Source organism: Silurus meridionalis, chromosome 18, assembly GCF_014805685.1.
Source record: "Silurus meridionalis isolate SWU-2019-XX chromosome 18, ASM1480568v1, whole genome shotgun sequence".
In the NCBI taxonomy this organism is placed as follows: Eukaryota; Metazoa; Chordata; class Actinopteri; order Siluriformes; family Siluridae; genus Silurus; species Silurus meridionalis.
The window spans coordinates 19,539,468-19,553,719 of record NC_060901.1 but is presented as its reverse complement, the minus strand read 5'-3'; the positions used below and the strand labels follow the sequence as shown (position 1 = coordinate 19,553,719).

The window sequence follows — 14,252 nt, the reverse complement described above, 5'->3', positions numbered from 1 at the left end:
GTCCAGGAGTCAAAAATGATGTGGAGTGATTAGTGTAGCATCATCATGTGATGTCCAGCTTCACTTTTTAATGAGATATTAAACTGTTCTCTCCTATAGGCATTAATGTTTTAATAACAATATGCTAATATCTAAATGTGTTTATTTGCTCATGTTTGCATCTGTATGTGTGTGTGTGTGTGTGTGTGTGTGTGTGTGTGTGTGTGTGTGTGTGTCCGTGTGTTCCCTCGCAGCACCGGGTTCACACTATCCTGACGGCTGATCTCGTGATCGTGATGAAGAGAGGGAACATACTTGAGTACGGGAAACCAGAGACGCTGATGGAGCAGGAGGACGGCATGTTTGCCTCCTTCGTCAAAGCAGACATGTAGATGCACTATCCGTCAAAACGCACCTCCACACACACTTACACACACTCACACACCCACTGCTGACGTACCAAGAAGGAACGAGTTTTTTCTTATTTTATAAACAGGCAGATTGATTTCTTATATAACTGCAGTATTTGATTCTTTTTGGTTCATTTTTCTTCCGTTTTACATTAAGTTAATGATGTATGTGTGTTAATAAAAGTAACAGCAGCTATATATATATATATATATATATATATATATATATATATATATATATATATATATATATATATATATATATATATATAGTGTATAATGTATGAACTGGTACTAACACTGTACACAGTCGTCGGCACTCCTGAGAGCCGACACAACCTGTCTGTCTAATGTGCATTGCTGAGTTTGATGAAAGATGACTTGTAACACAACAGAGGCACTAATTACTATGCAAAATATATTTTTTGTATCTGAACATTATACAAGTTGTGATAAGATTTTATTTGCAGTATGTTAGTGAGCTTCTTCTTTTTTTTTGCCTGATTGCTGAAACCAAATTCCAACCCTAATTGTAGATTTGTATTTCTGTTCATTTTTTTTCCATACAAACTCTCCAGCTTTGTATTTTCTTCCTGTTGGATGGGGAGTGTAAATGCTCATCTCTGACTTGTACTTAACAAATACAGTGCTGGCTCTGAGAAGATGCTCATTGTCCTCTTTTATATACACAAGCTCATAAATGCTTGATTAATGCGCCCCCACTGAGACGGGTCGGGACGGGATGTTTCTGCTGTTTGTCTCCTGATTATGAATCGCTGATAAAACACAGTCTCCTGAGACTGTTCTCTCTGAACAGGACTTCACTTAACACCTACTCACAATGCCATCCTAACATCTTTAGCCCAGTTGCGTCACACCAATTCACACCTCGACACTCCACGATCGGTCCTGCCACCTTAAGCCCATCATCAGGATTATTATTATTTCCCCTACACCACAGTGTTCCTGAGCTACTGTGAGTATTACTACAGTGTGGAGTTTTTGTCTGAACCCATTGACAGTGTGATGTGACAATGTGTGGGAATGTCAGAGGTTTTTCCCACCATTTGTTAAACCTGATGAGCACTGAACTTTCTCCATGATTACAAGAAGTCCAGCTGTTCCACTTGATTCCCATTAGACAACATTTTTGACTCTTTCTCCATGTTTTTGTGTTTGTCTATTCATTAGATTTGAATATCATTGCTGTTAAAGTTGATCTTAGCCAAGCGATCTACTCTACATACCATGATCCATTTGCCCACCACTGTTTTCACTGAATTCTGTTGAGGACCACGCTATACTTTTTTTGCAGTGATGGAACATTTATGGCTCTTCTCTGGATCCTTTTACAGCCAGACAGAGTTCATTTTTTATAAAGCAAATCACAGCCCCTCCTTCAGCATTTCAGTATTTACGATACAGTGGTACTCCATGATCAAATCTGACGAGACCTGGATCCCAAATCACTTCATGCGATGAATACTGCGTTCTCCGAGGACGACTGCCTTACCCATGTGTATTTATATCTATTTTTGGATGACGCAGCGTGCCGTGCAGAAACCCGCAGCGTTATATGCAATATTTCTTACAAGCATTTTAAGCTGACTCGTCTTAAATGTACATATTGTAACTACTGTTCACAGCATAAACATTTAACATTAAACTGTGCCTACTTTTTTTTTTTTTTTTTTTTTACAATTGAATAAAAGCTAAAGTGATAAACATTGTGAATTTGTGTCATTTTTTAAAAGAAATCAGTGCAAATGAACGGATTCAAAAATGAACCTCCAGTGACCAGTTTTCAGAATCATACTTTTATCCTATAAACATTACAGAATTACACATTGTTCCAAAACTTTATGCTAATCACAGTCATGTCATGTATTTCTTCCACATTGTGGAAGTGGTGTGATTCAGTGCCGAATATATTTTAAAAGACATTCAAATGAAACCAGATTGATTTTGCTCTGTTTTATTTACTGTTTTGATATATTCAAAACGAAAACCTTTTAGTTGACCCAGAGTACGTTCTGATAATGTTCCATGTTTATTCCCCATAATTACACCACTGCATTAAATCTTTTTCATAACAGCACATGGTATTTTCTCGTTTAAACAAAAAACCTTTCTGTACGTCTTTCTCCTTCAAGACTGTCGTCACTGAAATAAATATTTTAACTGCCCTCAACAGAAAAATACCTTTTTTTATTAATATTAAATTAATCCAAGTTTGCATAAATAAATATATTTGGGGGAAAAAATAGATGAGAAAAAGTCAGGATTGTCAGCTGTGCACAGGAAAAGATTTTTTTTAAAATGACAAGATATTTTAAAGATTTACATTCACATGTAGAATTTGGGTAACAGGATTATATTCACTTACTGCTCTTTTTCTCGTGGTTTATTTAGATGTAGTTATTTTAGACTTCCTGCTGAATGTGTGCTTTATAGAATAGTCTAGATCATTTTAGAGGAAAATGAATTTAGTATAAAATGCATTTATTTTAATGCAGAAAACGTGAGAAAGTAAATTCAGGCAGGATCTATAAGGCTTATATAATCTGGGTTTTTATTTTTTACTTATCCCACATCTGTCTAGAAAGATCTCCTGCTAAGTGATTAGAGGGATTAGCAGTAAATCTGTATAATGTTAATGCTACATGATATGACAGAGCTGGACCATTAAAAGCTTTACATGAGAAATAAGGCTTAGTGGGAATGTTGGTAATACACTGGTGGGTTTTGCGGGATGTTGGTTTGTTATTTTTTGTTGATTTTCAAGGAGCTGGCATTTATTTCAATGTTCAGGGAGGTGGTAGCTCAGTGGGCTTTGGATCAGAAGATCACAGGTTCAAATCCCACCACCACCAAGCTGCCACTGCTGGGCCCTTGAGCAAAAGCCCTAAAGTAAGTCGCTCTGGATAAGGGCATCTGCCAAATGCTGCAAATGTAAATTTCTTTACTCTTGGTGACCATTTTACCCTCACTGTGACTAGAGATCAACTGATTTATACATCATGCATATTAAAAAGCTCTTTTCATTTTAGGATATAGTGTGATCTTTTAATTCATCTGCTAGGAGAATGCACATCAGTTCCTTACAAAAATGGTCAAAGTTTTATCAGTTCTGTTAATTATAAATTCGGGTCTGAACATCCTATTTTATCAGGACTCATGCAGCCGTGTCCATCGGTGCTGAAAGGTTCCCACTAACGCACTTGTTATTGTACTGAACTTACAGAGATGTCAATGAACTTCATTTGCTGGCAACATTCTCAGATGCTGGGTAGAGGTTCCCTGGTGTTAAAGCAGATAAGGATCCTGCACTCTCACTGGGCAGGGAACTGATCCAGACACCTGGGGGGGTTACACAAGCCTGTTCACTCTCAGTGCCGGTCCTGGACCTGAATTAAATATCAAGGTTGCATCAAGACGGCCTGCTGAGGAGACCCCTAATGGGAGAAGCAAAATGATAACAACAACAGCATTCTCAGATGTGAGTGCAGCAGATAGTGTTGCTACCTCACAGAATCAAGATCTTTCTGAATTTGAACCTGAAGTTACTGCATTCTTTCTCTCTGGATCTCTCGTGTTCTTCCAGTTCATACCAGTAGGACGGGTGATGTTATGAGGCTGGTTTTGCTAAATTGCATGTAAAGTGTGTGTGGTGCTCTGAGATGGTCTGGGGTTCCCTCACAGCCTGGATCCATGAAAAAGCAGTTACTGGTGATCTCCAGGAACACAATTAGGAAACATGGACAAGTCTGGGAAAGTTAAGCGGGCCTTGTGTCGCCCCCTGCAGGTCACATGTAGAATTTATTCACTATTTATTTTATTTCACTTTTGTTGTAAAGAGTTTTAAGTGTTGAAGATCTGAAGCCATGACTTGTTTAATAGTATTTCGTTCTGTGCAGTTACATGAGACATGAATTAATAAGTAAAAGACGCAGGTTTGGAGAAGGTTTGGAGAAAGGCTGGAGTATTTTGCAGGACATAAACAGGGTTCCAGTCTGTAGTTGTGTTGATGTAGAAGATTGTGCACGAGGCAGTGACCGCCCCTGACATGTACGTCAGCTGGAGATGAACTTGGAGCAGCCTCTCTGGAGTGTGTGGTAAGCAGCAGAACCTTTTTTTTGTTGCACGCATCCCTTTCAGCGTCTCCCAAAAAAAAGAAACAATAGAGAAAGAAAGGATAAGTTTCTGTGCGTAACTTTCGGTCAGATGTAAACCACTGCAGCACATCTGTCGGGTTAAACAGCTGGGATGTGAGACTGCGTCTGAGTGTTGAATGGAGCTGTGCGCCGTCTGTGTGTTTGCGCTTCTGTTCTGTTTTATTTTTAACATTTCTCCTGAATTGAATGCACGGTTATCGCCTGTCCGCGGGCGGTAACGTGCTGAACAGACATGCTGGCGAGGAAAAGCATCATCCCGGAGGAGTTCGCGCTGCCCGCGCTGGCGTCGCGCGCGCCACGGAAGCCGGTGTTCAGGGACCGCGTGAACAAGGCTCGCTTCATTGCCAAAAGCGGCGCGTGCAACCTCGCGCACAAGAACATCCGCGAGCAGGGCCGCTTCCTGCAGGACGTCTTCACCACGCTAGTCGACCTCAAGTGGCGCTTCACCCTCGTCATCTTCACCATGACGTTCCTGTGCAGCTGGTTGCTCTTCGCCATGGCCTGGTGGCTCGTCGCGTTCGCGCATGGAGACCTGGATCTCGCCCGTCAGTCCGGCGTCGAGCAGTGCGTCACCAACGTCAAGTAAGTCCAAGTGCATGGAGATGCGACCTTCTGATCTGTCCTGTAGACATCAGGATGCACTTCATAGCCTACACATCAGTCCTGAGCTAAAAAAAAAACTTGCTCCAAGTCCAAAATGGCAAAAACGTGAAGCTTGTAATTGTCAGAAAATCAGCAAGAAATTAATCCTTCACATCAGTTATGAGTCTATAAGACACATCTATCAGGTCCTTCATGAGCTTCATGGGATTTTCTGGAAGGTTTTGTACACACTGACATGGTAGTTTTGTGTCTTGAATATTACGTGAATCATGTTTTTTTTTGTGTACAGGATGAATATAAGTGAATTTCCTGGTCTTCCCTCACACACACATCTCACTGCAGCACAATGAAGCTCGTAAATGAGATGCAGGAGAAGCTCAGGAGTGCTTTAGATCTCATTCCTGCTTGATTTCTATCCATGTTAAGAACATTTACATGTTTATATTTTGCCCAGAAGTTCATACAGTGACATAAAGGTTCCTCAAAAATTTCACTGCATAAGTATGATCAGAGCTCATGCTGGTTGCTCAAGGAAACATCTAGATCATAAATATACTCATAGAGTTCTTCAGGTCTGGGGAGGAAACTTTTTACAAAATTACCAACCATCAGCTCTCGGTCAACTCTTTAATAAAAAATGAGAACAGTAGTAATGTAAGGTTAAGTGAAATCTCGGATGTGTTTTGAATCTCTTGTCTAAAATATGATCATCTTTCTCCTCCCAGGTCCTTCACCTCTGCCTTCCTGTTCTCCATTGAGGTGCAGGTCACAATAGGTTTTGGTGGCCGCATGATTACAGAGCAATGTCCGATCGCCATCACGGTTCTGATCTTGCAGAACATCGCCGGGCTCATCATCAATGCCGTCATGCTGGGCTGCATCTTCATGAAGACGGCGCAGTCGCACAGACGTGCCGAGACGCTTATCTTCAGCCGCCAGGCCTGCATCGCCGTGCGCAACAGCCGTCTGTGCTTCATGATCCGAGTAGGCGACTTGCGCAAGAGCATGATCATCAACGCAGCTGTGCGCCTCCAGGTGGTGCGCAAGACCACCACGCCTGAAGGAGAGGTCATCCCTATCCACCAGATCGACATCCAGAGTGAGAGTGCCGTGGCCAGCAACAGTATTTTCCTCCTGGCACCACTGATCATCTGCCACGTCATCGATAAAGACAGTCCACTCTACGACCTGTCAGCCATGGAGCTGCAGTGCAGTGACCTGGAGATCATTGTGATCCTCGAGGGTGTTGTGGAGACCACGGGGATCACCACGCAGGCTCGCACTTCTTATGTGAGTGAGGAGATCCAGTGGGGTCACCGCTTCGTGCCTATCGTCACTGAAGAGGAGGGGGTTTACTCAGTGGACTACTCTAAGTTTGGGAACACGGTGAAGGTCGGGACGCCGGGCTGCAGCGCCCGTGAGCTTGACGAGAAGCCGTCCATCCTCATCCAGACCATGCAGAAGAGCGAGCTCTCGCATCAGAACTCTCTGCGTAAGAGGAACTCCATGCGCCGAAACAACTCCATTCGCAAGAACAACTCCATGCAGCGCAACAACCTGTCACTAGCTGTGCCCAAGGTGCAGTTCTTTACACCTGAAGGGGGGCAGAACGTCGCCGTCACATGACATGCACCAGACCAACCTCTGGATTACACGAGGTTCCACGGCTCCCCGTTCCTGTCATGGTCCAACAAACCTCTTCATGCTGATCTGTCTAACTTTTCCACTGATCTTCTAAAGGAGCAGCAACTGTGTGTCTGCTTTCTTCCTTTTCTGTTTTATACAAATCAATGTAGTAAATATGTTTTATATAAAAACATGTCTGAGAGCGAGGAAGAGGAGTTTCTCCTCTCTCACTGTTCATCACTATTTCTTTCCATTACAGCAATATTTCACAGCTCTGTATTATACTGTTGTAATATTGTCACTGACTCTGTACACACTGAGAAATTTTATTCATGTTTTGTGAATAAACAAGAATTTTTTTAATGCACAGTAATAAATAAGTGTTTTGTTCTGTTTGCTGTTTTCACTGCTTCTGATTTAACTTGATGTCAGTGTTATATTTATAAAAGAGCATGTCGATATCATTTAACACTTTTAAACACTTTAAAATTTATTTTTGTAATGTTTTATATCATATAAGTTTTTTTTTTCTTCCCAATCTCAAAAAGATTTAAAACTTTAAACAATAATAGCTTGACATATTTTATGTGGTCGCTAGATGGAGCAGTCTTAGAGAACACACACACACACACACACACACACACACACACACACACACACACACACACTCATACTACACACACACACACACACACACACACACACACTCATACTACACACACACACACACACACACACTCATACCACACACACACACACACACACACACACACACTCATACTATACACACACACACACACACACACACTCATACTATACACACACACACACACACACGCACACACACACACACACTCATACTACACACACACACACTATATACACTGTAATGGGGGTAAGATATATTTTCACCATAAAACTGCAGAACTTGTGGTCTCTTATGATACATTTTTGACCAGGCAGTGTTTATTATTATTATTATTATTATTATTATTATTATTATTATTATTATTATTATTAATATTATTCAGCTTATTCAGTTTATTATCTTTATAAATAATAAAAATTCAGTATTGTTGTTTGTGTTAAAATTCAGTGGTAGTGATGAATTTGCTCAGTGTTACACAAATGATTTATAAAAAATAATTGCATAATTGCTATATATATATATATATAAAACTATTTTTCAAATGCAGGCCGTCTCTAATCTGAAAGCTCGTCCCTGTAGTTGCTCTGTAGTGACAGCTTGTTGCTGCTGGGGTTTGAACCCATGACCTTCTGATCAGTAACCCACTGTCTTTTTGGACCACCAGCAAATGTGACATTATAATAATAATAATAATAATAATAATAATAATAATAATAATAATAATAATAATTATTATTATTATTATAATAATAATAATTATTATTATTATTATTATTATTATTATTATTATTATTATTATTCCATCCTGAAATTTTCACCTCCCACTCAGAGAAGCTTCTTTTTCTTCACGTGATTCTTTGTTGTGAAGGTTCAGAGTGCACACTGGGTCATTATAGGAAGCCCTGGAGCAAAAAAGGGAAAGAAGCAAACAAGCAATCAATCAACAGCAGCACTGAGTCAAAATTAACTTCTTTAGCATTTAAAATCACTCGATAGATTTAATTCGTCTGAAATAGTTTAAATAAAGGAAACCCAGTGAACAGCACAGGATTCTTACAGTGACCCCGGCACCATGTGAATGCACAAGAACAACAAAAAGATTCACAAATTTTATATGAAATAATTAAAGGATTGTTTTATTTATTATAAATACTCTGTTAAACATTTTTAAATATTAATATTGTAAAAAAAATGAAAAACACGATCAAAATCTTTTATATATAGCAGGAGAAGAACAGAAAGATGTCTGATGTCAGGTGGACATCAGACACCTTCATATTCCTTACAATCATCTTTTTCCAAATTCCTCTTTTACCTTCCCATTTCCCCAAAGACCGAATGTGGAATTTGAAGAGGAAATTACTAGCACTCTTTATTTCCTTTACATTATTTATAGCGTTTGAATGACAAATATGTATAAATAAACAGATAGATTATTCAACAATCAAACAGATACATAAACCAATGTAGAAATGTATCCAGTTTTTAAAAGATATCATGTATATATTTGTTTTCAGTAAATTGAAACTGAATGATTACTGCCATCTTGTGGCAAAATAGTGTAATAATCAGGTTTACATAAACTTAACACTGCCATCTTCTGGCCATAGGATATAATTACCAGGTACACCATGTAACCACAGTCTGTAATAACAGAGCCTATTGTATACTGCCATCAGGTGGTCATATGGTGTAATTACAAAGTTTAACAATGTTTTATATAACAAATTACAAAACAAAGGAACAAAAATAATAAAACGATATAAAACGGAAACAAAAAAGGCTCAGTGAAGTATAAGGTATGGTTATACAGTTTCCGTTTTATATCGTTTTATTAATTTATTATTACATAAATCAATGTAAAAATGTATCCAATTTTTTAAAAATATCATGTATATATTTGTTTTCTGTAGATTGAAACTAAATAAGTACTGCCATCTTGTGGCAAAATAGTGTAATAATTGGGTTTAAATAAACTTAGCACTGCCATCTTGTGGCCATAGGATATAATTACCAGGTACACAATGTAACCACAGTCTGTAATAACGGAGCCTATTGTATACTGCCATCAGGTGGTCATATGGTGTAATTACAAAGTTTAACAATGTTTTATATAACAAATTACAAAACAATAGAACAAAAATAATAAAACGACATAAAACGGAAAAAGGGTCAATAATGTATAAGATATCGTTTTACAGTTTCCATTTTATATCGATTTATTATTTTATTATTATTATTATTTTATTTTATTAATCGTACACCATGTAACCACAGTCTAATAACAGAGCCTATTGTATACTGCCATCAGGTGGTCATATGGTGTAACTACAAAATTAAAAAATGTTTTATATAACAAAATTCCAAAACAATGGAACAAAAATAATAAAACGATCTTAAACAGTAACAAAACGGGCTCAGTGGATGGTTTTCCGCACAATTTTCCTACTTATTCAACATTTTGAAGTGAAAAAAAACACTATACGGTAAGACGTTGATGACGTAGGTAATCCCATCGTGCTTTGCGGCATGATTCGTGTACACATTTTTAAACGCGTGTTGGTTATTCAGGTTAATAAAATAAAAGTTAAGAGTAGTGTGTGTTGTATTAAGAGCGGATGATGAATCTGTGTGTGTGTGTGTGTGTGTGTGTGTATGGAGTGTGTGTTGTCAGGTTGATGAGACTCACCGTGTGTGTGATCAGTATGCAGTACGGTGTCCTCGCTGCTCCGCACTCCTGATCTTCAGCTTTGCGCAGTGGCAGTATCGTAGCCTATGAGGTTTATCCGAGGCGCGATTATTGCTAGTTGAAAACTTTACCCAATACCCCGCCTGGACGACTTGCAATATAGTCGGCTATGGCAATTTTTGACGGTCTCTACGGAGACTGATATACTGGTGAAATAAAAGAATTTATTTAAAAGTCGTCTGCAGAAACGTTAATCTCCGAATGCACGTTTAATTCTATATTTGATTGAAAGTTATTTAAATATTCTACAGCAAAATTAACCAATCTTTATTTTGCCCATTTAGTTTGTTTCGTCCCTTTAACCAGAAATAAAAGATTGCATATACAATAAACATATTTCCAAAAGGTCTACATACACAAACCTTAACTACAGCTCCAATAATGGAAATATGACATCGCAGCTAAAGGAGCAGACATCGCAGAGAAGAGCTTCACCTCTCATGTCTTCGTGTCGTTCTTTTGTCACGTTACTCATAATTATTGCAATGTCTAGATTCAGATTGCATTGAGTAGCGTCTATGGGAGTCACGTGATAAAAGAACGACTCGGACCAGAGGATCCATGAGATAAATGACTCGATTCCGTTTTCTGTACATAACCTATTTTGTGACGCTTTGCTCACGCGACCAGTAGAAAATTAACGAATCACTTTGAGACGACTCGTTCTTTTGAGTCACATTAAAGAATCGTTTATAAACGACTCATCACTAGCTAGCTCCACTGTGTGTGATAGGAAGCACAGTAAATCCCCCATCACTGACACACAACTACCTGTCCCAGTCACAAACTCTTCAACCTCCTTCCATCCAGAATGAGATACAGAAACATACACAGCAGGTCCAGAGCCAGTGGTTTTTTTTTTTGTTTATCCATCACCTTCAATACTGTTGTACATACAATGTTCATAATCCATATTGTAAATGTATAAATATCCCACATTCTCTATATATATTTAGTTGTGTAACGGTACACAAAATGTACATTTCGGTACGTACGGTTAGGGGGAAGAAATGCAAAACATAAAATTGCTTTTTTAAATTTTTTTATTATCAACTCTGTTTGAACATTTGTGACCAACATTTGAACAGTTAAAATGTTTTATTTTATAAAATGCCTGAGTAGATCGCTTGGCTTAATCAACTTTAACAGCAATGACATTCAAATCTAATGAAAATACAAACACAAAAACATGGAGAATGAGTTTAAGTCTAAACTATATGTCTAATGCGAATAAAGTGGAATAAAGTGTAACAGCTGGACTTCTAATCATCGAGACAGTTCAGTGTTCATCTGAAAATAACTCAACATAACAACTTGAAATCATTTAAAATAGCAGCCAACAAAAGTAAGTACACCCTCAGTGACAATGTGGTGTAAATGTGTAACATTTTCACAAGGGTTCATCAAAACAGCATTAAAGATTATTCCATTTATTTTTCTTTAAGAGCAAATACAATTATAATTAAAATCTAAAACCTTAACCTTAAACCTCGAACAAAAGATCTGTGCTTTGAACCCCACATTTAGTTTAATTAATTTCTCTTCTTCTCCTCCTGAAACATGGCCCCCTTCTTCATCAGGAGAAGGTGTTCAACAAACTCCTTGAGGGCCCCGTGTCCTGCTGCACTCTGGCACTGGTATTTAGCTGCATTAAGAACCACAGTGGGGACGTCAGAGGGCACTGCGCTGAGACCGGCCAGGTTCAGGCAGTCCACATCTGGCACATCATTACCTGCAGAGAGGGAACAGCTATGAAACAGCTGGATTTCTGAATAGATCATATTTGTTTTATGATTTTTGGCTTCAGTATAAACACTTAGAGATTTACAGTAAGAGAAGTATAGAGAAGGTCAGAACGAGCTGCATTGTGTGTTTGTGAATTTAGAGAAAGCGTACAACAGGATGGAGAGACCCCCTAAAACCTACACCACAAGACATGCTTTTCACTTTCGACTTGCCCAGAGGTTCTGCACGCTCACCCATAAAGGCCACGTTCTTCCACTTGAGCCTCTTCTCTTTCAGCAGTCTCTCCAGTTCCACTTGTTTATCTTCTTTCAGATGCGTCACTTTACAACCTGTTTTCTCATACAGCTTCTCTGCAAACGCGTCTGAAACCGGATCATCACTGGATGAGATAAGGATCACCTGTGGAAAAGATTTAGAACAACTTTAGACACAAACATGTCAGATTTGAATAGAAGAAGCAGGCTTCTATATCCACCTGGTCCAAGTTTTTAATAATGTTCTTTATGTCCTAACTTTTTACACAGCAGGTCACTGGATCTTAATTACAGTAGGATTTAAGAAAAAGTGCTTACATTTCTTTTCATTACTCATTTAACAAAAATTAACTTTTTTTTAGCATGGTTCCTCCATGGTTCCTCTATGGTTCCTCCACCAAAAGCTCATGTAGTAAACCTTATCTGAGCTGATAGTAACGAAGCGGCTCAATACAGAGAGACTCGTCCAAATACTTCCATCCAAAACTCCTCTGAACTTCAGCATAATTGAGAGAATTCCTTGTGCTTTTGTGGGTCTTTTCTGTTCAGATTGGGATTTGAAGTGATTATTTTCATACATCATCATGTTTTGCTCAATAGTGCATGTTTTACTGCTATCTGCTGTACAGCATTAATACTAATTTACTGTTTCAGTTTGGAAATTGATCAACTTATTGATAAAGGTATAAATGTGATTATATTGATATTCGGTGTGTGTAATTAGAATGTACAGGAGACCCTATAAAGCTTAATGAAAAAAAGGCAGCAGTCCAACCTTAAAGAAATGAAGAATGTTTGGTTTGGTGTGGTTTCTGAGTGAACACAATGATCTCAGCTTTAACTGATCTCTATCTTCTCATTCTTCAGCATGTTGATGGCGGTCAGGTCTCTGGTGTTAAAAGAAAACATCTTCTCTCCCGTTGAAGACAGAGAGACCTGTCCATCAGTCAGGCAGCCCGATACGTTACACAGGAGCATGCGCAACTTCCCCAGATTATCTTTACCAAAGTAACCGAACCTGCATTAACAACAAAACACAAACATACACACATGCACACACACACACACACACACACACGCACACGCACACACAAATGCATATATATTTGCCAGGATGTTGATTTTCAAGGTGTTCCAAGAGAAACCGGTACAGAACTCATTTACCTGAGAACCCTCTGTTCTTCTACAGGCCAGTCGCTGTCCTCATAGATATCAACACTGTTCTCTGGGAGCATCTCAAAGTAGGCGACCTTCCCTCCCTATATAATGTACCAAAGGGAAGAATTGTTATAGAACACAACGTGTGGTCTGATTTCATAGAACTGAACAAATGTAAAGATCCTGATAGATTATAGACAGTGTATAAAGTCACACACTCTCATCTGTATCAGTGGACATTAATAATAGACAATAAGCTTCTGATGGACATGAGGCTCTGATGTGCAAGTGGTTCTTCATCTTTTGTTTACTTTTCAGACAGTAAAATGGTCAAAGGGCAGAGTTCAGAGTTAAATAAAGAATAATAAAGATTTATAACATAATGGCTTGTGTTGTTGTACGACATGTTATTATTCGTCTTGTGCACTGTAATTAAATGGTTGTTTCTCTATTATTTCTATTTCTCTTCTTTAATTCATCATTTCTAAACTGCAGGTTACAGAGGAATAATGAACAAATAAAAAACTGTCTTTTCCTGTTTCCTATTTCTCACTTAAATGCCTAAAATCACAACCCAATAGTGCAGCATTTATAGCTGTGACCCACCTGCAGCAGTCCTTTATTTATAAGATCTTTTGTGGCGAAGTAAAAGGATCCATTTTCACAGAGTTCTCCGTCTGTAAGGTGAAGCCGGTTTTCGTTTCATCCCGTTCCCTAAATTCTTTTCATTCTAATAAAAAGAGCTATTGGTTTTGAGCGAGAAACTAAAAATTCTCCATGTATAATCCTACAGTTTATTTTTTATTAGTGTTTAAAGTTGACAATAGTTCCTTCATCGCGTAATCATATTTTGACATGAGTGATTCGGCTTCGCGTCACGTGTAGGAAGCACAACCAATAAGG

The 14,252-nt window shown here is 38.5% G+C and overlaps 3 protein-coding genes and 1 non-coding gene across 8 annotated transcripts in view; 3 read left to right on the top strand and 1 right to left on the bottom strand.

Annotated features, from left to right (window-relative positions):
* Positions 1 to 1,048, top strand: part of abcc9 (ATP-binding cassette, sub-family C (CFTR/MRP), member 9) — a 31,632-nt gene extending 30,584 nt beyond the window's left edge. For 3 of the 4 annotated variants that reach the window (XM_046872849.1, XM_046872851.1, XM_046872850.1), the window contains one exon: positions 234 to 1,048. In XM_046872849.1, the coding sequence (XP_046728805.1) occupies positions 234 to 371 (138 nt within the window). In that variant the 3' untranslated portion in view covers positions 372 to 1,048. The remainder of the gene's footprint in view (positions 1 to 233) is intronic. The other variant, XM_046872852.1, reaches the window with a different exon arrangement.
* Positions 1,049 to 2,338: 1,290 nt separating this feature from the next.
* Positions 2,339 to 7,188, top strand: kcnj8 (potassium inwardly rectifying channel subfamily J member 8). Of its 2 annotated transcripts, XM_046872855.1 has the most exons (3): positions 2,339 to 4,504; positions 4,795 to 5,146; positions 5,893 to 7,188. In XM_046872855.1, the coding sequence occupies exons 2-3, from the start codon at positions 4,797 to 4,799 to the stop codon at positions 6,791 to 6,793; spliced, it is 1,251 nt and encodes a 416-aa protein (XP_046728811.1). In that variant the 5' UTR covers positions 2,339 to 4,504; positions 4,795 to 4,796; the 3' UTR covers positions 6,794 to 7,188. The 2 variants fall into 2 exon arrangements, with proteins under 2 accessions (XP_046728811.1, XP_046728810.1); XM_046872854.1 differs by lacking the exon at positions 2,339 to 4,504 and having other exon boundaries at positions 4,514 to 5,146.
* A 3,000-nt stretch (positions 7,189 to 10,188) lies between these two features.
* LOC124401909 lies at positions 10,189 to 10,329 on the top strand. Its single transcript, XR_006928631.1, has one exon. It is a non-coding gene; the product is annotated as a U4 spliceosomal RNA (small nuclear RNA).
* Positions 10,330 to 11,216: 887 nt separating this feature from the next.
* On the bottom strand, positions 11,217 to 14,048 carry LOC124401666 (N-acylneuraminate cytidylyltransferase-like; the record flags this gene model as incomplete). The annotated part of the gene is made up of 5 exons (XM_046874097.1): positions 11,217 to 11,923; positions 12,171 to 12,362; positions 13,034 to 13,209; positions 13,356 to 13,450; positions 13,956 to 14,048. Coding segments are annotated over 5 exons (756 nt in total), but the record flags the coding sequence as incomplete, so codon positions are not given.
* Between the last annotated feature and the right edge of the window lie 204 nt (positions 14,049 to 14,252).